This window comes from Ursus americanus, chromosome 11, assembly GCF_024610735.1.
Source record: "Ursus americanus isolate L20-20 chromosome 11, mUrsAme1.1.p, whole genome shotgun sequence".
NCBI classification, from domain to species: domain Eukaryota; kingdom Metazoa; phylum Chordata; class Mammalia; order Carnivora; family Ursidae; genus Ursus; species Ursus americanus.
Window position 1 is genome coordinate 46,126,974 of NC_142137.1, and position 23,191 is coordinate 46,150,164.

The 23,191-nt window shown below is 40.6% G+C and overlaps 1 protein-coding gene and 4 non-coding genes across 6 annotated transcripts; all 5 read left to right on the forward strand.

Annotated features, from left to right (window-relative positions):
• Positions 1-13,916: 13,916 nt before the first annotated feature.
• Positions 13,917-16,751, forward strand: RPS12 (ribosomal protein S12). Of its 2 annotated transcripts, none has more exons than XM_045805523.2 (6): positions 13,917-14,064; positions 14,187-14,237; positions 14,409-14,525; positions 15,577-15,679; positions 16,135-16,236; positions 16,662-16,751. In XM_045805523.2, exons 2-6 carry the CDS (start codon positions 14,224-14,226, stop codon positions 16,722-16,724), a joined length of 399 nt encoding a protein of 132 aa, XP_045661479.1. In that variant the 5' UTR covers positions 13,917-14,064; positions 14,187-14,223; the 3' UTR covers positions 16,725-16,751. The 2 variants fall into 2 exon arrangements, with proteins under 2 accessions (XP_045661479.1, XP_045661480.1); XM_045805524.2 differs by having other exon boundaries at positions 13,993-14,078.
• LOC123797648 (small nucleolar RNA SNORD101) lies at positions 14,751-14,823 on the forward strand. Its single transcript, XR_006781008.1, has one exon. It is a non-coding gene; the product is annotated as a small nucleolar RNA SNORD101 (small nucleolar RNA).
• LOC123797650 (small nucleolar RNA SNORD100) lies at positions 15,968-16,044 on the forward strand. The gene has a single exon (XR_006781010.1). It is a non-coding gene; the product is annotated as a small nucleolar RNA SNORD100 (small nucleolar RNA).
• On the forward strand, positions 16,407-16,536 carry LOC123797649 (small nucleolar RNA SNORA33). Its single transcript, XR_006781009.1, has one exon. It is a non-coding gene; the product is annotated as a small nucleolar RNA SNORA33 (small nucleolar RNA).
• A 4,845-nt stretch (positions 16,752-21,596) lies between the features above and the next one.
• LOC123797645 (U6 spliceosomal RNA) lies at positions 21,597-21,703 on the forward strand. Its single transcript, XR_006781006.1, has one exon. It is a non-coding gene; the product is annotated as a U6 spliceosomal RNA (small nuclear RNA).
• Positions 21,704-23,191: the final 1,488 nt, after the last annotated feature.

Genomic DNA, 23,191 nt, shown 5'->3' on the forward strand with positions numbered 1-23,191 from the left:
TAATGATTTTTTATTTATTTGACAGAGAGAGAGACAGCCAGTGAGAGAGGGAACACAAGCAGGGGGAGTGGGAGAGGAAGAAGCAGGCTTCCCAGGAGAGGAGCCTGATGTGGGGCTCGATCCCAGAACACCAGGATCACGCCCTGAGCCAAAGGCAGATGCTTAACGACTGAGCCACCCAGGCACCCCTGCATGTTTTTTTTTTAATTTTATTTTTAAGTAATCTCTACACCCAGCATGGAGCTCAAACTTACAACCCCAAGATTAAGAGTTGCAAGCTCTACCCAGTGAGCCTGCCGGACATGCCATTCTTGCATATTTAATACAAGTCTTTTTGCTTGTATATATCTTCATAAAATGTATACTCTTATTTTGCATCCATTTTTCATTTATATAAAGTGTATTGTGGTATATATTCATATTCCTAACTTTCTCTCCACTTCTATCCTCTACCTCACATGATCAATGTGACAGGCAAAAATATTATCATATTAGTTTTCTGGGATTGCTGTGACAAATTACCACAAACTGGGTGCCTTAAAACAACAGCCTGAAGGCCAGACGTTCAACATCAATTTCACTGAGCCAAAGTCCAAAATGATCTTCTCATCTCAAGATATTTAACTTAATCACATCTGCATGGACTCTTCTTTCAAATAAGGTAACAAGTTTCAGGGATTGGGATGTTAATATACCTTTGGGAGTCACTATTAGCCTACCACAAGTAACCATTCTTTGAAGTTTTATATACTCATCATAAACATATGGAAACTATGGAAACTTTTTTTTTTTTTTTTTTTTTTTACAAACTAAAGTGGAATATTTTGTTTAAATTCTACTTCCTCAGGGAAGCTCATCCTTGGAGGATCTTTTTATTGGATATAGAAATATGGGAAGAGAGGTGTTATCTTTCAGCCTCTTCAGAACATGGTTCTACTGTCTTTGGTTGCTATAATTCCTCAAGAGAAATCAGTATAATTTTGAATGTTACATATCTTTTTATTGTCCTGGATGCTTTTTGGAATTTTCTCTTTATCTTTGAGTTTCAATAGTTCACTTATATGTGTCTAGGTATGTGTGTAGTTTTTTTTCAAGTTTTTATTTAAATTCTAGTTAGTTAACATACAGTATAATTTTGGTTTCAGGAGTAGAATTTGGTGATTCATCACTTGCATGTAATACCCAGTGCTCATTACAAGTGCCCTCCTTAATACTAATCATCCATTTAGCCCATCCCCTACCTGCCTCCCCTCCATCAACCCTTGATTTGTTCTCTCTAGCGAAGAATCTTTTATGGTTTGCTTCTCTCTTTTTTTTTTTCTTCCCCTATGTTCATCTATCTACTTTGTTTCTTAAATTGCACATATGAATGAAATCATATGTTATTTGTCTTTCTCTGACTGACTTATTTCTCTTAGCGTAATACCCTCTAGCTCCATCCACATCATTGCAAATGGTAAGATTTCATTCTCTTGATGGCTGAGTAATATTCCATCATATATCATCTCTCTCTATATATGTGTGTATATATGTATATATGTACATGTATATATGTATGTATGTGTGTGAATATATCTATATCTATATCTATATCTATATCTATATCTATATCTATCTCACACCTTCTTTATCCATTCATCAGTTAATGAACATTTGGGCTCTTTCCATAGTTTGGCTATTGTTGATAATGCTGCTATAAACATCAGGGTGTGTGTGCCCCTTCAAATCAGTAGTTTTGTATCCTTTGGGTAAATATCTAGTAGTGCAATTGCTGGATCGTAGGGTAGTTCTATTTTTAGCTTTTTGAGGCAGCTCCATACCGTTTTCCAGAGTGGCTGTACCAATTAGCATTCCCACCAACCATGTAGGAGGGTTCCCCTTTCTCCACATCCTCGCCAACATCTGTTGTTTCCTATGTTATTAATTTTAGCCATCCTGACAGGTGTGACGTGGTAGTCTCCTCGTGGTTTTGATTTGCATTTCCCTGATGATGAGTGATGTTGAGCATCTTTTCACGTGTCTGTTAAGCATCTGGATGTCTTCTTTGGAAAAATGTCTGTTCATGTCTTCTGCCCATTTCTTAACTGGATTCTTTGTTTTTTGGGTGTTGAGTTTGGTAAGTTCTTCATAGATTTTGGATACTACCCCTTTATCAGATATATCATTTGCAAATATCTTCTCCCATTCCATAGGTGGTCTTTTAGTTCTATTGATTGTCTTCTTCACTGTGCAGAAGCTATTTATCTTCATGAAGTCCAAATAGTTCACTTTTGCTTTTATTTCCCTTGCCTCTGGAGACATGTCTAGCAAGAAGTTGCTGTGGCCAAGTTCAAAGAGGTTGCTAGCTGTGTTTTCATTTGGGATTTTGGTGGTTTCCTGTCTCATATTTAGGTCTTTCATCCATTTTGAGTTTATTTTTGTGTGTGGTTTAAGGATGTGGTCCAGTTTCATTCTCCTGCATGTAGCTGTCCAGTTTTTCCAAAACCATTTGTTGAAGGGACTGTCTTTTTTCCATTGGATATTCTTTCCTGCTTTGCCAAAGATTAACTGACCATATAGTTGTGAGTCCATTTCTGTGTTTTCTATTCTGTTCCACTGATCTATGTTTCTGTTTTGTGTCAGTACTATACTGTCTTGATGACTATAGCTTTGTAATGTAATTTGAAGCCCAGAACTGTGATGCCTCCATGTTTGCTTTTTCTTTTTCAAGATTGCTTTGGCCATTCAGGGTCTTTTGTGGTTCCATACAGATTTAGGATTGTTTATTCTGGCTGTGTGAAAAATGCTGATGCTCTTTTGATAGGGATTGCATTAAATGTGTAGATCGCTTTGGGTAGTATGGACATTTTAACAATATTTATTCTTCCAATCCATGAGCATGGAATATTTTTCCATTTCTTTGTGTCCTTTTAAATTTCTTTCATAAGTGTTCTATAGTTTTCAGAGTATGGAACTTTTACTAATTTGGTTAGGCTTATTCCTAGGTATCTTATGGATTTGGGGGCAATTGTAAATGGAACAATTCCTTGGTTTCTCTTTCTGCTGCTTCATTATTGGTGTATAGAAATGCATCCAATTTCTGTACATTTATTTTATATCCTGCAACTTTGCTGAATTCTTTTTTTTTTTTAAGATTTTATTTATTTATTTGACAGAGATAGAGACAGCCAAAGAGAGAGGGAACACAAGCAGGGGGAGTGGGAGAGGAAGAAGCAGGCTCATAGTGGAGGAGCCTGATGTGGGGCTTGATCCCGTAACGCCGGGATCACGCCCTGAGCCGAAGGCAGACGCTTAACCGCTGTGCCACCCAGGCGCCCCAACTTTGCTGAATTCTTGTATTAATTCTAGTAATTTTTTGGTGAAGTCTTTGGGTTTTCTACATAGAGTATCATGTCATCTGCAAATAGTGAAAGTTTGACTTCTTCCTTGCCGATATGGATGCTTTTTATTTCTTTTTGTTGTCTGATTGCTGAGGCTAGGACTTCCAGTACCATGTTAAATAACAATGGTGAGAGAGAACATCCTTGTCTTGTTCTTGACTGTAGAGGAAAAGCTCTCAGTTTTTCCTCATTGAGGATCATATTAGCTATGGGTCTTTCATATATGCCCTTTTATGATGTTGAGGTGTGTTCCCTCTATACTTACTGTTTTGAGTGTTTTTATCAAGAATAGATTCTGTATTTTGTCAATTGCTTTTCCTGCATCTATTGGGAGGATCATAGGTTCTTTTTTTTTTTTTTTTTAAAGATTTTATTTATTTATGTGATAGAGAGACAGCCAGTGAGAGAGGGAACACAGCAGGGGAGAGGGAGAGGAAGAAGCAGGCTCCCAGTGGAGGAGCCCGATGTGGGACTCGATCCCGGAACGCCGGGATCACGCCCTGAGCCGAAGGCAGACGCTTAACGACTGCGCTACCCAGGCGCCCCAGGATCATAGGTTCTTATCCTTTCTTTTATTAATGTGGTGTGTCATGTTGATTCATTTGCAAATATTGAACCACCCCTGCAGCCCAGGAATAAATCCCACTTGATCATGGTAAATAATTCTTTTAATGTACTGTTGGATTTGACTTACTAGTATCTTGTTGAGGATTTTTTTGTATCCATGTTTATCAGGGATATTGGCCTGTAATTCTCTTTAGTAGGATCTTTGTCTGGTTTTGGAATCAAGGTAATGCTGGCCTTGTAGAATGAGTTTGGAAGTTTTCCTTCCATTTCTATTTTTTGGAACAGTTTGAGAAGAGTAGGTATTAACTCTTCTTTAAATGTCTGGTAGAATTCCTCTGGGAAGCCATCTGACCCTGGACTTTTGTTCCTTGGGAGATATTTGGTTACTGATCCAATTTCTTTGCTGGTTAGGTCTGCTCAAATTTTCTATTTCTTCCTGTTTCAGTTTTGATAGTTTGTAGGTTTCTAGGAATTTGTCCGTTTCTTCAAGATTGCCCAGTTTGTTGGCATATAATTTTTCATAATGTACTCTTATTATAATTGTTCATATTTCTGTGATGTTGGTTGTGATCTCTCCTCTTTCATTCATGATTTTATTTATTTGGGTTCTTTTCTTTTCTTTTTGTTAAATCTGGCTAGGGGGTTATCAATTTTATTAATTCTTTCAGAGAACCAGCTCTTAGTTTCATTGATCTGTTCTACTGGGTTTTTTTAAAATTTCTATCATTTATTTTTGCTCTAATCTTTATTATTTCCCTTCTTCTGCTGGCTTTCGGCTTTATTTCCTGTTCTTTTACTAGCTCCTTTAGGTGTAAGGTGAGGTTGTATATTTTCAACTATAATTTGCTCAAATAAACCTTCTGCCCCCTCTTTCCCTCTTTTCGTCTTCTGGGACTCCTATGATTCAAATGTTATTATGCTTTACGGAGTTGTTGAGTTCCCTAATCTACATCTGTGATCCAATATTTTTCTTTCCCTGTTCTTTTCGGCTTCATTATTTTCCATAATTTTATCTTCTGTATCACTTATTTGTTCCTTGGCTTCTTCTATCCTTGTCATCATTACATCCAGTCAGTTCTGCACTTCAGTTACAGCAGTTTTTAGTTGTGGCCTGTCCAGTTTTTAGGTCTTTTATCTCTGCAGTAAGGGTCTCTCTGGTTTCTTCTACACTTTTCTCAAGCCCAGCTAGTGTCCTTGTGATTGTTGTTTTAATTCTGGTTCAGGAATATTACTTATATCTATTTTGATTAGCTCCCTGACTGTGATCTCTTCTTATTCTTTCTTTTGGGATGAATTACTCCATCTTGGCATTTTGTGTAGGTGTCTATCTTATGTGTGTTAGGAAGGCCTGTGCCTGGTCCTATTTCCACAAGAGCTGAAGTTCTACAACACTCTATGATCAGTAGACCTGGTGTGTGTAGTGGGGTTATGCTGGTCTTCTGGGGGAGGGGCCTGTTGCTGCTCTGGCTCTCAGTCACACTTGCCCTATTAAAAAAGGCATTTGCAGAGCATAGGGATGCAGGGCTTGATCTAAGTGGCTCAAGCCTCCGCTCTGTGAACTGTGCTGCTCGCTGAAGTCCTTGTGTGTTAATGGGAGGGGTGAAAAATGGCATTTGCCCATTCTCTTCCCCAGAGAGGGGAGTTCACAACTGTGACTGTGTAGGAAACCCCCACAGAAAAGTGAACAATCTCCCTCCTGTGTCCCAAGCATCCGTCAGATCCTTGCCTTGACCTTGTCTGTGTCTGCACTGTCCCCCACCCCTGGTGGTAGCGCAGTTCTCCTCTGTTTTATCTCAGGTATATGGCTGGGTTTCAAACCTCCAAATTTTAGGGACTGAACATGGTTTGGACCCATGATCCTGTGATCCTGTGAACCTGAGATTCTCTGGGGGAGGATCTTGCCCTGCTGTGGTTTGTCCCAGAATAGCAGTCACAGGACTGCACAAGGGCTTGGAGTTTATGCTAAAGCACAGCAAAAAGCTGGCATCTGGGTTAGCTGCCCTCAGATGCCTCTTCTTGTATGCTAACGAATGGGACAGTTCAGTGGAGCCCTCCCACTCATTTGTTCCCTGAGAGGCAATGCCACCTCTCCCAAATGTACTCCAAGAAGGGGAACTATCTCTCCAGGCATGACCCAGGGGATCCTTGGATGCTTCCAGTCCCTTACCTCTGACTTCCATCTCCTTCAGAGGAGCACTGCTGTGCCCACCAGGCTTTACCCTGGTGATGCTGCGGACTTCTAAAACTTCAGACTTTCATCTCTGCTGCTTGTAAAAACTTGCTACAATCAGCCCCTCTCATTTTCCTAGCCATTGGTTTTGGGGAAGTGCTTTACTTATGCAATCCCCCACATGCTGTTTTTTGTTTTTTGTTTCTTTCTCTCTCTCTCTCTCTCCTCTCTCTGTGGTCAGGGCTCCCTCCTTTCCATAGCACCCATGGTTCTTTTCTCCTCCAAATCACATCCCTGCACCTCCTACCTTCCATGATGTGGCCTCTTTTCTCCCTCTAGTTGTACAGGTAGTTCTCTCAGTCCTCAGATTGATTTCCTGGATGTTTGGAATGATTTGATAATTATCTAGTTGTGTTCAAGGGAAGAGGCAAGCATAAGGTCCTTCTACTCCTCCACCATCTTAACTCCTCCTTCTGTACTTGTATTTATACTTCTTGGGGTTCACTGAGCTTCTTGAATCTGTAAATGTATGTGTTTCATGAAATTTTGGAAGCTTTTGGACATGATTTTTTCAAATATTTTTTCTATCTCATTCTTTGTCTTCTTCTGGCATTCCAATTGTGTATGTTAGGAATATGCATTTAATTATATGTATGTTAGATTTTTTATTTTGTCCCACAGATCATTGCAGCTCTATTCACTCTTTTCAGTTCAGTAGTTTTTCTCTCTGTTCTTCATGTTGGGTAATTTCAGACTGATCTAGCTTAAAATTCACTGAGTCCTTCTTTTGTCATCTTCAGTCTACTGCTAGCCCTTCCAATAAATTTCTTACATTTTATTTTTTAATTCTCAGATTTCTATTTGATCCTCTTTTATAGTTTATGCTTTTTCTATTTGCTCATTCATTATGATAATTTTTTTACATTCTTGAGCACATTTTAATAGCTGCTTTGAAATTCTGCTAATTTTAACTTTGATTTCCACATTGCCTTTTCTCTTGCGCAAGAGTCATGTTTTCCTGTTTCTTAGTATATATAATAATTTTATATCATATCAAGGATCATGAGTAATACATTGCACAGATTTCTGGATTCTGTTGTTAGCTTTCAAATAATATTGATTAAAAAAAATGTCATCAAGGGTTAACCTGCCTTAAGACTTTATATCTGTTTCCCCAGTAGGAAGCAGCTGAAATTGCTGTGTATTTGTTTAGCCTTCACTACATTGCTAAGAATCTGCCCCATACATGTGTAGTTCAAAAGCCAGCCAGAGATTTAGATAGAGTTAATATATAGAATAGTCGTCTTCCTTTTTCAGAGTCTCTCCTTTCTGGGATTTTCCCCAACCTTCCATTTCCTGTAGCTGTGGTTGCTCTAAAGTCTGCCCTCTGGTTTTCCAAGAAATAAAACAAAATTTTGACAATCAGTTGCCCCATGTGGCACTGACAGTGGTCTGCCCTTATAGTAGAAGCCATAAAAATTGGAGTTTAGCCACTGCCATTCTTTTTTTCAAGCATTGATCAGCATCCAAACCCTCCCTCCCCCAGTTCTACTTTTGTCTTTAGGTAGTTGTTTTAAAATTTTTTAAGTTTACATTTGTTATCTGCAAGATAGTTAGTCTTGCAGAAGCTCCCAGTAGTTGTGTTGTATTTTATTATATGCTGGATTGGGTGAAAAATCTCTATATAGTCAGTTTGAGAAGCACTGCCTTACGAGACTTTTCATGAGCTCCTATAACCAAGATCCCTAGAACCATCCTGTTTCTATCATTCCTCAAACCTGATTGCTCAGCAAACCCTTTAATTTTCTGAGCCATCCAATAGCTTATCAGTAGATTCATTTTTTTTTTTAATGTTGGCCATAGGTCATTCAGTTGTATGCAAAGAACTATAATTGATACAGTATTATCCAAATTTTCTACAATGAACATGCTTTCTTATCCTAATATATCTAATATCTTATCCTAAATATTTTATATAAGGATAAGAAAGCAACAACTGTCAGTTACAAATAAAGAGATCATCTATAACTTGGATACACACGAGGAAAGTTGGCATCAGCTATAACTCAGTGTCATGTGCTGAAGTCATATGATATCAGAAAATGAATACAGCAGACCCCACAAGTGTTCAGCATTTACTAGAAGTTAAAATTATTGTTGCAAAATAATAGCATAGAATGTCCAAACCAAAAGAGTCTTTAAAAGCATCTCATTCAATTCCCCACTACATTTTGTAGATGAAGCACTTGAGGATGAGAGACTAGAAGTATTTTGACCAAGGCTATAGAGTCAGAAAATGATAGAGAGGAGAGTTGACATAAAGACTTCTTGAATCGTCAGTCTGCCCTCTAACTTCATCGGCGGGGTTAGAACTGGTTAGGTGACTAGGACTTTTTTCTGTCTTCAATGTAGTTCTATTCTAAGGACAGGAGTGGTCCTAGTTTTACTCCAAGGTGTCTCTAAGAAAACTGCAGTTATCAAACACATTTTATAGCATCAGGACCCATTTTTCAAAGAAATGTTACACAGGTAACAGCAGAAGTAGTCTAGAGAAAGCAGCATTGGGGTCTGGAGTCCTACACACTCAGGTCCCCCTTGTATCACAAGTGAATACATTTGATGTGAATTTAGGGTTTGCTCTATTGGCCACTACTTTTTTTTTTTTTCATTTATAAATTACCCGTGTTGCTAGTTTATAATTAGTTTATTCATAAATCTTAAGTATTATCTCCAATTATCTTCCTCAGTATGTTTAGTTCCCACAAATTCTGAATTTGCACTGTAGCAAGCAGCTACAGCACCCAAAGAGCTCTGGGGAGCATCTGGTAGCAATAACAAGGACCGAGAAAACATTCTTAGTAAGACTTATGAAAACTTTGGGGCACCTGAGTGGCTCAGTCGGTTAGGTGGCTGCCTTCGGCTCAGGTCATGATCCCAGAGTCCTGCGATTGAGCCCCACATTGGGCTCCTTGCTCAGTGGGGAGCCTGCTTCTCCCTCTGCCTGCTGCTCCCCCTGCTTGTGCTCTCTCTCCTGTCCAATAAATAATAAATAAAATCTTTAAAAAAAACTTTAAAAAGTTAGATGAGAATCACACCAAACCCTCAAAATACGTCAGCTATTAATGTAGGCTTCATACTCTGCTTTTCAATCATCTAGCCCCATTCTCTCCTATAACCATCTCCCCCCTTAATAAACTAGGTTTCCAATGAAAGGCTTTACATATTAACTTTACAAGCTATGACCAGATGTCTTTATTAATTATTGCATTCTTATTCATCTTGTTTCTTATTTTCTTTTTCATTTTCTTCCCTCTTACCAACTTTTCTTTCTCCTTTGATTCTTCCCTTGATATAATAGGATTCTATCTTCTTTGGCCTAAACCTCTCTTCAGCTACAACTAATTTTCTGCAGTATGTTTAAAACCAAATGTTACATAAGCCAAGACTAGACCTATATGATCCTGAGCTGCAGCAGATTTCCTGAGTTTTCTCCTATTTCTTACCTCCCATTTCCATTCATTGGATTTCTTTTCTATCCCCAAAGGTAGGGACATTTAAAAAGTTTTCAAATTAAATGCAGTTTTCTTTTAAACACGGTTTTCTAGGATGCCCCAAACCTCCCACTAACTGCCAAGAGATGTTAATTTATCTTGCTCTAGTTCTGTAGTTACTGTAGTTTTCAACATGGCTTTCTCTTAGGTTTGCTATCTACCCAGTTGTTTCTTTAAACTTATTTATTCAATGTGTTCACTCAGTACACATTAGTTTAGTGATTCCAATACGCAAGTTACTGTACTAAATGCTGGGCGGTTTAGGGCAAGAGAAAGTAATACTTAAGAATCTATCTATCTATCTATCTATCTACCTACCTATATATATTTTTTAAAGATTTTATTTATTTATTTGATGAGAGAGAGAGTGCACAAGCAAGGAGCAGTAGGCAGAGGGAGATGGAGAGGGAGTAGCAGCCTCCCCACTGAGCAAGGAGCAGACCTGGGGCTCGATCCCAGAACCCTGGGATCATGACCTGAGCCGAAGGCAGACACTTAACTGACTGAGCCACCCAGGCGCCCCTCCATATATTTTCATATGAAGTTCTCTATAAGATAAATAACTACATCCACAGGCACAGTGGTAAACACTTTAAATAAACATCCTATTTAATCCTCACAAAGTTTTATAGTATTATCATGATTTTGCTGGCTCAGAAAAGTAAGTAATTTGTCCAAGGCCACAAAGTGAGCTGAAATTTGAACTCAGCTCAGCTGGTCCCCATCACTTCAAGACATAAAATCTTTAATGGGCCCTGGGCCAGCTTCTCTTCCCAGCTCTGGTCTTCCAAGTAAGCTTGTGGTGGTTTAACTCAAAGATCTTTTCTATCATTTAATCTGTCCTACATCTCTTCTTCTGACATCTATCATAGGCTGAATTGTGTTCCCCCAAAATACATATGTTCGAGTCCTAACCCCCTGCACCTCATATCAAAACCCTATCTGGAGGGTTGTTCTGATGTAATTAGTTAAGATGAGGTCATACCAGAGTAGGGTGGGCCCTTAATACAAGGTAACTAGTATCCTTGGGGCGCCTGGGGCGCTCAGTCAGTTAAACATCTGCCTTCTGCTCTGGCCATGATCTCAGATCCTGTCGGCAGCCTCCCTGCTCAGCCAGGAGTCTATTTCTCCCTCTTCCTCTGCCCCCCCCCCACACCGCTTGTGCTCTCTCTCTCTCTCAAATAAATAAAATCTTTTTAAAAAAGTTAGCTAGTATCCCTATAAAAAAAGAAAAATTTGGACACAGACAGGGAGAACATGGAATGTGAAGATGGAATTATGCTGCCACAGCCAAGGAACACCAAGATTTCTGGCAAACCTCCAGAATTTAGGAGGAAGGAATGAGCAGATTCCCCCTCACAGCTTAGAAAGAACCAACCCTGCAGACGCCATGATTTCAGACTACTTGCCTTCAGAACCGCACGACAATACCTTCCTGTTGTTTTAAGTCACCCAGGTTTTGATACTTTGTTATGGCAGCTGTAGCAAACTACTAAAATATCTAAACGTAGATCCGGAATTTCTACTGCTCTCTTTTTCTGCCTAACACTGCAATATTCCCTGTCCCATCTATCCAACTTTTTATAGCACAATGAGGTGGAACCAGTTGCACTGTTCCCAATTTCAGATGTGAAGAGTTATCATTGAATTCTGTGATCATCCACATTTGGGCAATCATTCAATGGATGAAGGGTTGGAAGCATGAGCTTTGAAGTCCACTGGGCTCAAATAACCAGTTTCTGCATTTACTAGCTCTTGAGCAACCCTCTAAGCTTATTTCCTTACTTTGTTAAGGGAGGCTAATACCACCACTACCACACAGGGTCTCAAGGACAATCAAGGGAGAAAACATCATAGTTTAGCATATTAGTTGGCACATAGAAAGTGCTAAACAACATTACTTCTTATTATTTAATTTTCCTAAAACAAACTTTAGAATTTACCTTTCATGGGTATTTCAGAGGCACATTTGTGTACTTTCTGTAAGTATTATAATCTGCTGGTACAAGAGTGACTCTGGCCGTTAGTCTCTATTGTCTTCCACCTTTAGCAATCTCTAAAATGGAGAGGAGGTAAGCTTAAACAAGTGAACTAAGAAAATTTATATTAAAGAATCCTTGAATCACCACTGTGTCCTTTAAGTTCATTCCTAGGATTAGAAACAGCTATATACTAGACTTCAAAAAAAAAAAAAATATATATATATATATATATAGAGAGAGAGAGAGAGAGAGAGAGTCTGGTTCTAAGGAAAGAGGTTTATAACTGATAGAACAGGTATTTATAAGGTGAAATATTAAAGTATAGGCCCATGATATTTGAGTCTACATAAAAGACTACCAACTGCTAGAAAACAGAAATCAGCAACATAAGCAAAAAGGTACTTAATTGTTTTCCCCCTGTATAAATACATTGTTTGGAAATGATTATTTTCCCCTTTTAAAAGGTTTCTTGAGTTTTTACCAAATTCTCTGCCTTCTCTCTAAGATTTGGGGTTTTTCTTGGGGGGGGTGGAGAGAAATCTAATATGAAACGTAATGCTTAGCACATTAACTTTAATTAACTTTAGATAATTAGAAATTGTTGAAACTACCACATTCTTTTTTGAGAATACAAGTGTGGTATGATAACTTTCAAAAAAGCCAAGGAGGCATCTGTGCCTTTACCCTACTCTCTCCTCCCCTTAGAATACCCTCTCCTTTTCTCTCACGCTCCCTGTTTGGAACCCTTTCATTTGTTGTTGTTCTTTTCCCATTTCAAACGTTGCCACAGACTCAAATCCATCTTTATCTTTCCACATCATCCCCACTCTCTAACCCCCCTGCCACTTTGTATCTACCCTGTGGCATTTAGGTATTCTAATATTTAGTTCAAATCTTACTCCTACCACAACCGTGAGAGCGGCAGAAATAAATCTTATTCTTATAAACTCTGCAGCTTTTTTTTTTAAACAAAAGTTCAATAGGTTATTAAATCAACAAATAAGTGAGCAGCCTTTTAGGATGAGTTATGAATAGAAAGAAACAGCTCAACACTTTTAAATGAAAATCTGTGGGCATTCAAAAAGGTAAAAATGGGCTATATAAATTTAAGTTCCAGTATATCTCTGTTGTTCTGGTTAATTCCACACTCATGTTATCCATTTTTGTTTTCTTCACAGCACTCGTCTCACTGTATCCACGGTACCGGCACTTATCAAATGCCTAATTGCTGCTGACTGGCTTGGAGACTTGTCAGGAGAGGAAGTTAAAAAGGAAGGACGGAAGGAAGGAAGGAAGGAAGGAAGGAAGGAAGGAAGGAAGGAAGGAAGGAAGGAAGGACGGAAGGAAGGAAGGAAGGAAGGAAGGAAGGAAGGAAGGAAGGGAAAGAGAGAGAAAGAGAGAAAGAAAGAATAGACTTTACCGAGAATACGCTGCCGTATTTCATATATTTGCGTTTTGAAATGGGGGTAGGAGAATGCCAATAAATACAAAATTCAAAATGTTGCTTCTAGTAAAAGTCAGAGTTCTAGGGTCCTCAGATTCCACTTCTAACTTCGCCAGTCCTGCATAGCAAAATTAATGCCGGATTTCTCAAAGACCACGTTCTCATCATTACATTCCGGATCCAGTTCCTGTGCCTGGCACATTGCTGGCGTTATAAACGCACCTACTGAATCCCGATCCGTGCGGGATTACAAATTTAGGAGACAATCTAGTGCTACAAACAAACAAACAGAACAAAAACAAAAACCAACTTCATTTAGAACCAACTACATTTGGAAACCGTAACCAACCACCTAAGGTTCCACTCTACTAACACACCGCCGGTAAAGTGAATTTACCACGTGCTTGGTATTGAAAACGTGCTGGCTTTCGTTTCACAACAAATGAGGATCACCGACAAAACGACACATTCTTAGACATTTAGAGTGACTCAGAAGTGAAGAGAAAGCGTACCGCTCAGGAAGACCCAGTTAGTGGGATCGACAACAAATTACAAGGCAGTGTGACAAAGGTTAAAACGGAGTTAGCGAAGAAGCGAAAGCTTCAGCGAGCTCACAACACAGCACAGAGGCGCGCTTGGCCCCCCTCGCGCTCCGTAGAACCAGCTCTCTGGGCCTCCGTAGACCACGCCTCCGGCGGGGAAGGACGGCATGAGGCTGCCCGCGTTGGTGCCTGTTGCGCGTGTCAATGAACGGCCTCTCAGAGTTAGAAGACTAGGAATACTCTTGTCTCAGAACCGCCTCAATCCGGAAACAGAAATTCTCGAGGCCCGGCACTATCAGAGCCGTCTCTTTCATGAAAGGGAGTGCACATGCGCATAGGGGTCCTGGGAAGCCCTTAAATACCGTCATGCGGGCGCGTACGATCTCTTTCCCTGCCGCCGCCGAGTCGTGCGGAGGCGGAGGCTTGGGGTGAGTTGAGCAAGGTGGGACTGATAGTTGTGCTTTTGCCGTGTTTGGCGGGGTTTGGTCTTTGGCTGAGCTATTTAGTCAACTGATTTCTTTTTTTTTTTTTATTTGGTTTTGTATTACAGTGCAGTCAAGATTCGACTACACTTGTAATCCACCGCCATGGCCGAGGAAGGGTGAGCTCAGGGTCGGGGTTATGGTGCGGGGAGGTCGTGAGCAGCGGGCGGTGCGGGCTCAGGGTAGGCCGCGGCGCCCTAAGGGCATCTGATGTAATTTAATGATTATTGAGTCTAAGTCGTTAAGTGTTGTGTGGGGGGATTTACCGATAGTTTTGACTTTTATTTTAGCATTGCTGCTGGAGGTGTAATGGACGTTAATACTGCTTTGCAAGAGGTGCTGAAGACCGCCCTCATCCACGATGGCCTAGCACGTGGAATTCGCGAAGCTGCCAAAGCCTTAGACAAGTACGTGTTTATCAGTCTCAATACTGTGGGTTGTTGGAACCGGAACAAAACTACAGCCGAGGGAAGAAAGCGTGAAGTTCATGGTGTTAGCTCAAAAGTTCTGAATGGCATCCGTCCTACAGGAAACCTAGGAAAAGGTATCAGATTCAGATCTATATAGCCCACAAACTCTGTGGGTTTCTGTTTGGAATGGGATGAGTATTTGATTTTTTTAAAGACTACAGTGTTTGAATGATGACTTAAATTGTCGGATACCCCTTCACTCTTTTAATGAGTGAAACATAACAGTCTGACAAACCTGTAGGTTGTGGGGCTAATTTTACTGAAAAGGACAGATAGGAATCCTCCTTTGTCAGCTTGCAGAAATTGAACTGTCAAGTTAAACCTAGGGGATTGCAAGCTAATGCTGCAGAAACACCTGGACTTTGAAATGAATTGAGAAAGTGGTAGCTGTAGAAATAAAAATATGGAATATTCGTAAATACATTCATTTAGTTTCTGGGCCGGTTGTATTGGCAAAACAGCTACGTGCGTTAACTGTTTAAGAATTTCATAACCAGAAAATTTAAGTTCGTTCAACTCAACTTTGGTGTAGATTGGCCACTTCAGTCCATCGGAGATAGCACTCTTGTTGGACGCCGTTCAGGTCCTGGTGTGACTGTACAATGCACTATGTACAATGGCAGTGCTGCACATAACTAATTTTCTGGGCCAGTAACTGGTAACAACTCTAATAGTGGTCGTTTGTGTTTCACACAACAGCTTTTGAACGTGTGTGGCTTGCAAGGAAGGATGGTACTGCTTTGGCCACAAATTGGTAAACTAATTTTATATAAACTTAGTATTTTGGGGAGTTAACTGGAGGCTTGATTTTGTAGATGAACGAATCCATGCTCTTAACAGGTTCCTCAAACTGAAGTAGTTGTATTCCCCAGGGGGGTGTTGCTTGTGTTTTGCCAGTGTAGTCGTTGCAAAGATAACTCCTTTGTAAAGTGACAAGAGTAGTAGATTCAGACCTGAGTTTTGGTTTATATTGCATTTTGCATTTCAGGCGCCAAGCCCATCTTTGTGTGCTTGCATCCAACTGTGATGAGCCTATGTATGTCAAGTTGGTGGAGGCCCTTTGTGCTGAGCACCAAATCAACCTAATCAAGGTAGGTTACCCATTTAATTTGATTATCTGAATTGTTAAGAGATACCTGAGCTTAATGAAAATTGAGCCAGTTAGGGTTATGTCTGGATAATGCTGTTGTATCCTATTAGTAGATTTTATAAAGAAAGTGTTCTTGCTTTCTGGTGCTGTGAAAAACATCACATAGATTTGGTATCTTGGTTTGTGCTAAAGCTAGTTGCGGAAATGTTCTGTTCCTGCAGAATTAATTGTTAATTTTGGTGTTGGTACAGAACAGAAATGAGGTAGAGTGCTTTCAGGTTATCTTGGTGCTGTACATGATGACAACTGGCTCCCTCTACTGAACTGCCATGAGGAAACTGCCATGTCACCCTATCTGACTACAGCTACCTTTCGAGTCTGATATGTTGTCCGTAGCATTAATGTCTGCTAATATGGTGTTGTGTTTATTTTATTTTTTTTAATTCTTTTCAATAGGTTGATGACAACAAGAAACTAGGGGAATGGGTAGGCCTCTGTAAAATTGACAGAGAGGGGAAGCCCCGTAAAGTGGTTGGTTGCAGTTGTGTGGTGGTTAAGGTAAGTCAGTGTTTATCTCTGGGATGAAGGTTGTGCGGGGAAACTGCAGAATTCTGTGCAGGATTTTAATTGTTAAGAAAGTCAGGAATGTCCTAAAGAAGAAATGTGTGATTTTCAACATTTTAAAATCCCCTTTTCTGTCTTTGAGAAAAGGAAGATAGGCTGTAATGAAGCCAGCCAGTTAATCTGCTTACCTGAATGTGTTTCTGCAGAAATTTCAGAAACGCTGGCAATAGTAATGCCATGTTACGAGCCTTAAAGACATTGAAGTCCTTAAGGTCCCTGAAAATGGCTATAAGAGATTTTAATGATGGAAGCAGTTTCATAAGACAAGTAATTCTGTAAAGCTTCACCATAACTAGTGCTAACAACTTGGTAGAGTTTCTAAATGTTAATTAAAAAAATGGTTTTTATTGTTTTTTTAGGACTATGGCAAAGAGTCTCAGGCGAAGGATGTCATCGAGGAATACTTCAAATGCAAGAAATGAACAAATAAACTTGGTTCTTGTTCCTCACCTCTGGTTTTTTTTGGGGAGGGGGGCAGTAGAATAAGATCTGTTAGCAGTAGACAAAAGATGATCGTTACAGAATTAGCAGAATAACTGGAAACATGCTGTTTGTCTCCTCCTGGTTTCTAAATGAAAGCCTACTCTAACCACTCAGTAATCAGTGTTGGCAACTGAAAACAGTATGACCTAGGTAAAGATAGCCTTACAGTGATTGTGACAGCCAGGGTTTCTTAGGTGCCGTTCGTCACAACCAAGACTAGACAGCTTGGGACCTGAAGAAATGGCCCGAGGTCAGTTAAGTGTGAATGTCACTTTGCAGTCTCGGAACTTGACAGCCGATTGAAAAAGCTGAACAAGTCGATAGAAAAGTACAAAGGTGGTCAGGATTGGATTTAGGCTGTGGGGTACAAAGTATAGGATGTCCGGGAGTGCTTATGGACATGCCCATTAGAAAAGGTCAGCGTGTCCATGGCATTTATTAACCTCCGGTGTTACTTAAGTGTTAAGCGTGGAAGCAGGTTATGCTTCTATATATATATATATATATATATATATATATATACTCAAGTCTCAATCTTCACAGGGAGAGGCAGTGATGACCCATGTATTTCAGGCCTGGACCAAGTCGGTGCAAGCATGAATTAGGTAGGATTCATGGAAATGTAATCCAAATCCCTGCAAAATTGCTGCCGGAGGATGCTTTGAGTTTACCTACTCAAGTTTCTAGTACTGCTGTGTAGTTATGGGAGCACAAGAAGCCGAGCTGGAGCCAGATCTGGTTTTGAATGCTCATTTGTATGGTGACTATTTTTCTTCGCATGTTAGGGATTTACAGGCTTAAGCCCTTCGTTAAAGCCATCCTTCGATACCGTGGCAACCTCTAGTGTCTCTAAAGGGTGCTTTTTCTCTGCATGCTATCTACTGTGGTGGAGTGAATGGCCTCAAAAGCTCTAGAACTAACCATAAAGCCTTATGGATTGTTTTCTTAGATATTGTACCCTGGGGCCCATCTACCATTAAATGTCAATCCAAGCTATCTGGCATTTCTAAGGAAAGGGCTTGCTATTTGCTTTGAATTCTGGCATATATCAACCTTTAAAGCAAACAGTTGTTATTTACTCTCTCTGGCACTGTTGAGCTGTTGATGCAGTAGCAACAGCTGTCTCCAGTATTACGTTTGATGGTTTGTGGGAGTTCTGTAGCTTACGCTAGGGAGTCTGGCTGAGTACAGCATTCTGCATTTCCATTTTTTTCACTTAGGCTTATTTTTGAGATCAGTGTGTTGTGAAAAGCTGAACTGCTGAATGTTAACTTTCCACCACTGACTCAGATAATCAGCATTGGGTATTTTTTTGATGTTTGCATATCCACTGACCCCTCAGGTAGAAAGCCGACTCCAGTCTCTTCAAGGAATACTCTGTGCCCTTAATTACATCTCTACCACCTTGCTGTAGCTTCTCAAAATAACTACCCAAGATGGTTTCCATCCCCTCATTTGCTTATTTGGCTTTTGTCCTCTGCTAAAATGTCAGTGTGGTCACCAAGACCTCTTTATGGTCAAATTCAATAGCTTCACAGCGTATTCCTCTTCACCTCTAGCTAGCATTTTCTAGTATAACTTCTGTCCATACTTAGCACTTTGCCACACTCTTCCTCTTTGGTCCTTTCTCTTTCTCCCTTTCCGTTAGAACCAGAGTTCGGCTATGGCCCTGTTTACTGCCATGCAGCCTTTCTAGGGACATTCCTGTAGCTTCTGCTCTAGATTCCTTTTATTTCGAGATCTGAGTTCCTGTTTTAGTTTTGGTCGGCTCTAGACAAATGGTGTGCACTAGGGAGCACCCCGTGAATACCCACCTGTACCTCAAGTTTTGTATATCTCAAAGTGAACTTGATATCTTAAAATGTTTTCAGTTAGAGGAAGGTAGTTAATATCTAGCATTGTCGGGCTTTGCACCAAGCAGTTACATCTACCCGTTTTCAAGGCAGAGGCCTCAGGCTTCCTCCGTTCCTGCCTCTACCTCAGTGTAGCCATCCCAGACTCTTCACCGATTGCGGTAGCTGCTCACTTCGATTGACTCATTCACGCTGCTCTCAGAGTTGTTCATCTATGAGCTCGTTCTGCTTGAAGTGCTATTTTCTCTACCTGGCAGTCTACTCATCCTTCAAAACCCCAGTCCAAATGTAACTTCAACCTTAGGGTTGTGATTTGTCTGTACAGCTGTATGGGATTCACAAGAGAGCTCATCCATGTTAACGTGCCAAGGCCGAAGCAGGTGTCTTCATTTTTAACTGGGGAAACCAGTTGCTGTGTGCACTCAGAATCTTGAGGACTTGCCTCATGGACCCAAACACGTGAGCCAAGAGCTTTATAGTGTTTTCTTGCTTTTGTGGTCAGTGAGACTTGGGCATTCCTGTTCACTTCAGCTGTAAGAAACCTCCAAGCCAAATACTCCATTTTCTTTGTCCTTAACTCAGTTTTTACTTTTTTTTTTATTTTTGCTTGGTTCTGATTTTATTAACATTGGTATTACATGTGTTTTTGGCCACTTTTAATGCTTTAAAAAAAGCAAACCCAGGGTGTCAATAGTGGAATTATAACAGGGCTGTATGAAGTTGGTATCTGTTAAAAACAGGAATTTGTTCATTTTCAACTGGATTATAGAGGCAACAGAACCATTATGTAGGCAGAGTTTTAGATGGTTCAAGGGATATGTTCCAACAAACTTTTTTTTTTTTTTTAAAGATTTTATTTGAGAGAGACAGACAGCACAAGCACGGGGAGCAGCAGGCAGAAGGAGAAGCAGGCTTCCCACTGAGCAAGGAGCCTGATGTGGGGCTTCATGCAGGGCTTGATCCCAGGAGCCTGGGGTCATAACCTGAGCCAAAGGCAGAGGATTAACTGGCTGAGCCACCCAGGCGCCCCTCAAACAAGCTTTTAATACCTCTTGATGCCCTCCTGAGACCCATAGAGAAGGAAGGTGAGGATATTTAGCTACGAAGGGAAAGAAGATCACAGCTTTCATCACTCCGGGTGGATGATGGGACAGGCTGAGGGGGGTAAGGCATCGTCTTCCCAGTGGGTCCTCAGCTCAATCCACAAGTCAGAACTTCAAGGCAGTAAGTTCCAGCAAGAGCAATGGGGGCATCATGGCCTGGCTAAGGAGGGTCTGAGATGGAGGCCACCAGGCTCTCTCAGAGAACGTATTGGGTGAAGTGTGACTCATTGCTGGTGGCCAGGTGCTGGGGGCAGAGGGGTCCTAGAGGTCAAAGTTGAAGATTAATCTTTCAGAGAGTGGTCAGGCATTTGGGACTTGGGCTACATCTTAATGCATCAGTGTTCAGAAGGATTCAGACTGGTGCTTGCCCCCCAGGGGGGGAATTTTTGAGTCTTTTTAAAACACACACACACACACACACACACACACACACACACACACACACACAACATGGCTTATGCTTCAAATAGCACAAGCACACCTAAATTCAACCTGCTTTATCATCAGCAAGGTGTTTCGGTCAAATTTTATCTAAGCCCTGCACTACCTAACCACAGTCTGCTGATTGAAGTTGCTTACAATCTGGGTTTTGCTTGGGAAGGCTTAGAAATGAGGGGGGAAGGTGATCCTGAGGATTCTTTATCTACACAAAAGGGGCAATTTTCTCAGCTCTTTCCTGGTTTGCATGAAGCATCCTTTAAGAGTATTCCTCTGCTTTTCTTTGACTCCATAGTCACCGTCATCACTGCATTCCTAAATTGATTTCCACAGCAAATTGGCTTTGGACAAGGAAAGTGCCAGAGAGGGGAGAGAGAAGTACTTTTATAGGTAGAAACTCAAACTCTTTCAAGTCCTTTATGAACTAAACTGGGTTGTGAAATACATAAAGGTGGAGACACGGGATCATCCCATGGCACTGCCAGTCCAGGAGGTTCTGTTAACTTCTGTTTTTGATGATGAAAAAAATTGTACAGCATCGATTCAGAATGCCCTTAGTTAAGAGCATGCATTTATTGACCAATTACAAAGGGAAGCATGATTATAGCTATTAGCATATTTATCACAGGGCTATTAGAATATACTTTTTGTGGAGGGGTTAAGTAGAAGGATTAAGTTAAATGTACAATTACATAATGGGATATTATGGTGCCTAAAAAATGGGCAGTTTGAACTTTTTTTTTTTTTTTTTAAGATTTTACTTATTTATTTGACAGGCAGCGAGAGAGGGAACACAAGCAGGGGAAGCCAGAGAGGGAAAAGCAGGCTTCCCACTGAGCAGGGAGCCCGATGTGGGGCTGGAGCCTGATGTGGGGCTGGAGCCTGATGTGGGGCTGGAGCCTGACGTGGGGCTCAATCCCAGGACCGCCCTATCAGGACCTGAGCCAAAGGCAGCGCTTAATGACTGAGCCACCCTGGCGCCCCAGGACATTTGTTAATATACTTTTAAAGCAATATTCAAAATGTACAATAGGACCACATTTTGTAAACAAACAAAAAGCAAAAGAAAAAAAAGGAATATAAGGATATACATCAAGGTTTTAGTGGGTTCTGAAAAGGTGGGTATTTTTGCTTACTTTTTCTTCAACATGTGCTTTTGTAGTAAGAAAACATATTTAAAGAAACAAGATAATGGTATAGGGCTCTCTTGGGGTTAATATTAAGTACCAGTAATATAAAAGTCAAAAAAAATAATGCGTTGTGAACAAGTGCATTAATTTCCTTGTCTAGTAAAATAGCAGTCAGGTAAAACACAAGCTTAAAAAGGCTGGTCTCAGACTTAACCAGCAGAGGGCAGCAAGAAGCTGGTACCTGGTGAGGGATCTATCCGAAAACAAGGCAGACCAGCCCAAGTACAGTTCTCCCTCCCACAGCACATACACTAAAATTGGAACAACGAAGAGGAGATTAGCGTGGCCCCTGCGTAGGGATGACACGCAAATTCGAGAAGCAGCACTAACTACAGCAGGCTCCCCATAGGAAAAGCTGCTCACCCCCACCCCCCGAAGTAATAGTATTGGGCTCTAGTTTACGACTTCTGATTGCATTTTCTTTTTGCCCTAATATTGCCAAATCCAGGATCCCAGGCTAGTGAGGTCGTTTCATTATGTGCCGGAGGCTCTCGGTAGAGGCGATTGTGGTTATTTTATTACAACTAAGATACTGAAACTCTGCAACACATTCCTAGAGGAAAATGTTTGGGTCTGTAATTGTCTGCTGCTGTTAGACTCCTCTTCCATTACACTGAGATTTGTCTAGAGCTCCCTGAAGGCCAGAAGGTTTCTGAGCAGGCCGATTTTGGAGAATGGGCACAATATGGAGAGTATCAAGGCAACCGATGTATTTTGTAGATTACAGTCCACACAGTAACTCGGTAGAAGCATTGACTTTGTTCAGTGCAGTGTTTCCGGGGTCTTGAATAGTGCTTGGTGTGGTAGGCACTCAGAGATTTTCTGTTGGATAAACAGGTTTGACCTGCCTGCCTACCTATCTAGTAAGTTAGTTAATTTGTGGGTTTTCTTCTCAGGCTTAAACTCCCCAGCCTCTTTTGACACTTCAATTTCTCATGTTCCTTTTTTTCTGGCAACAACAGTGAATCTCTCAGGCTGGGCCCCTTTTAGACTAGAACGGTGCCAAGCTGTCTCAGCCACCCTTCACTCCAGCTCCACTCCAGGGAGCAGGGCAGAGAAATGTATCCTATCACAATATGGGGTACAGAGCGCTAAGAGTCTGAAAAATCATTTTAAAAGCCACTTTGGAACCTGGGAACAGTAAAAAGCACGTGAATTCAGTGAAACTATTTTTACATTGCAATAATTTCTTTTTGAAGCCTATTTATTAAGACACATGCCAACAGCACAGTATTGTACAAGTGATGTGAATTAAACCTTACACAAATGTAGTGTTTGTCTTTTTATTTTTCCTCCTCTCAACTCAACTGCCCCCAACTAAAAATTTACAAATGGATATAAAAATCCTGTTTGTACCTGGTTGGCTTGTTAGAGAAATACTGAGGGAAAGGCCTGTGATATTTCACAGTGCTGCCACCAGATTAAAAGGAACAAAACTCACGTAAAGAAAAATAAATATGAGATTCATAAGGGGAAAATAAAATATTAACCTACAAAAGGCTACAAATTAAAAGCCCCGTCTTCGCTCTTGGATTTGAAGCTCAGTTCTACTTGGTGAGTTCCAGGGGTCAGCAGATGTTTTGCTAAGTGGGTGCATGCTGTGTCTTGCTGGGGGGTACTTATCCACACGTGGTTTATAAAGCGATACAGTTATCCCGTTATTTCAGGAGGGACCACGTGTATAATTTTTAAGAAGAAATTAGAACCTCTTCTACCCCACCCACAAGCTACATTTTGGAAGGCAGCTATGCTCACTGTACCACCAACACCACGCCATCAGCTGCATTTTAATGTCGTCCAGTTCACAATTTTATATTCTACA

Coding starts and splice junctions, on each gene's coding strand:
- RPS12 (XM_045805523.2), top strand. Junction 15,680..16,134: donor ACCAAATCAACCTAATCAAG/GTAGGTTACCCA, acceptor TCTTTTCAATAG/GTTGATGACAACAAGAAACT. Junction 16,237..16,661: donor GCAGTTGTGTGGTGGTTAAG/GTAAGTCAGTGT, acceptor TTGTTTTTTTAG/GACTATGGCAAAGAGTCTCA.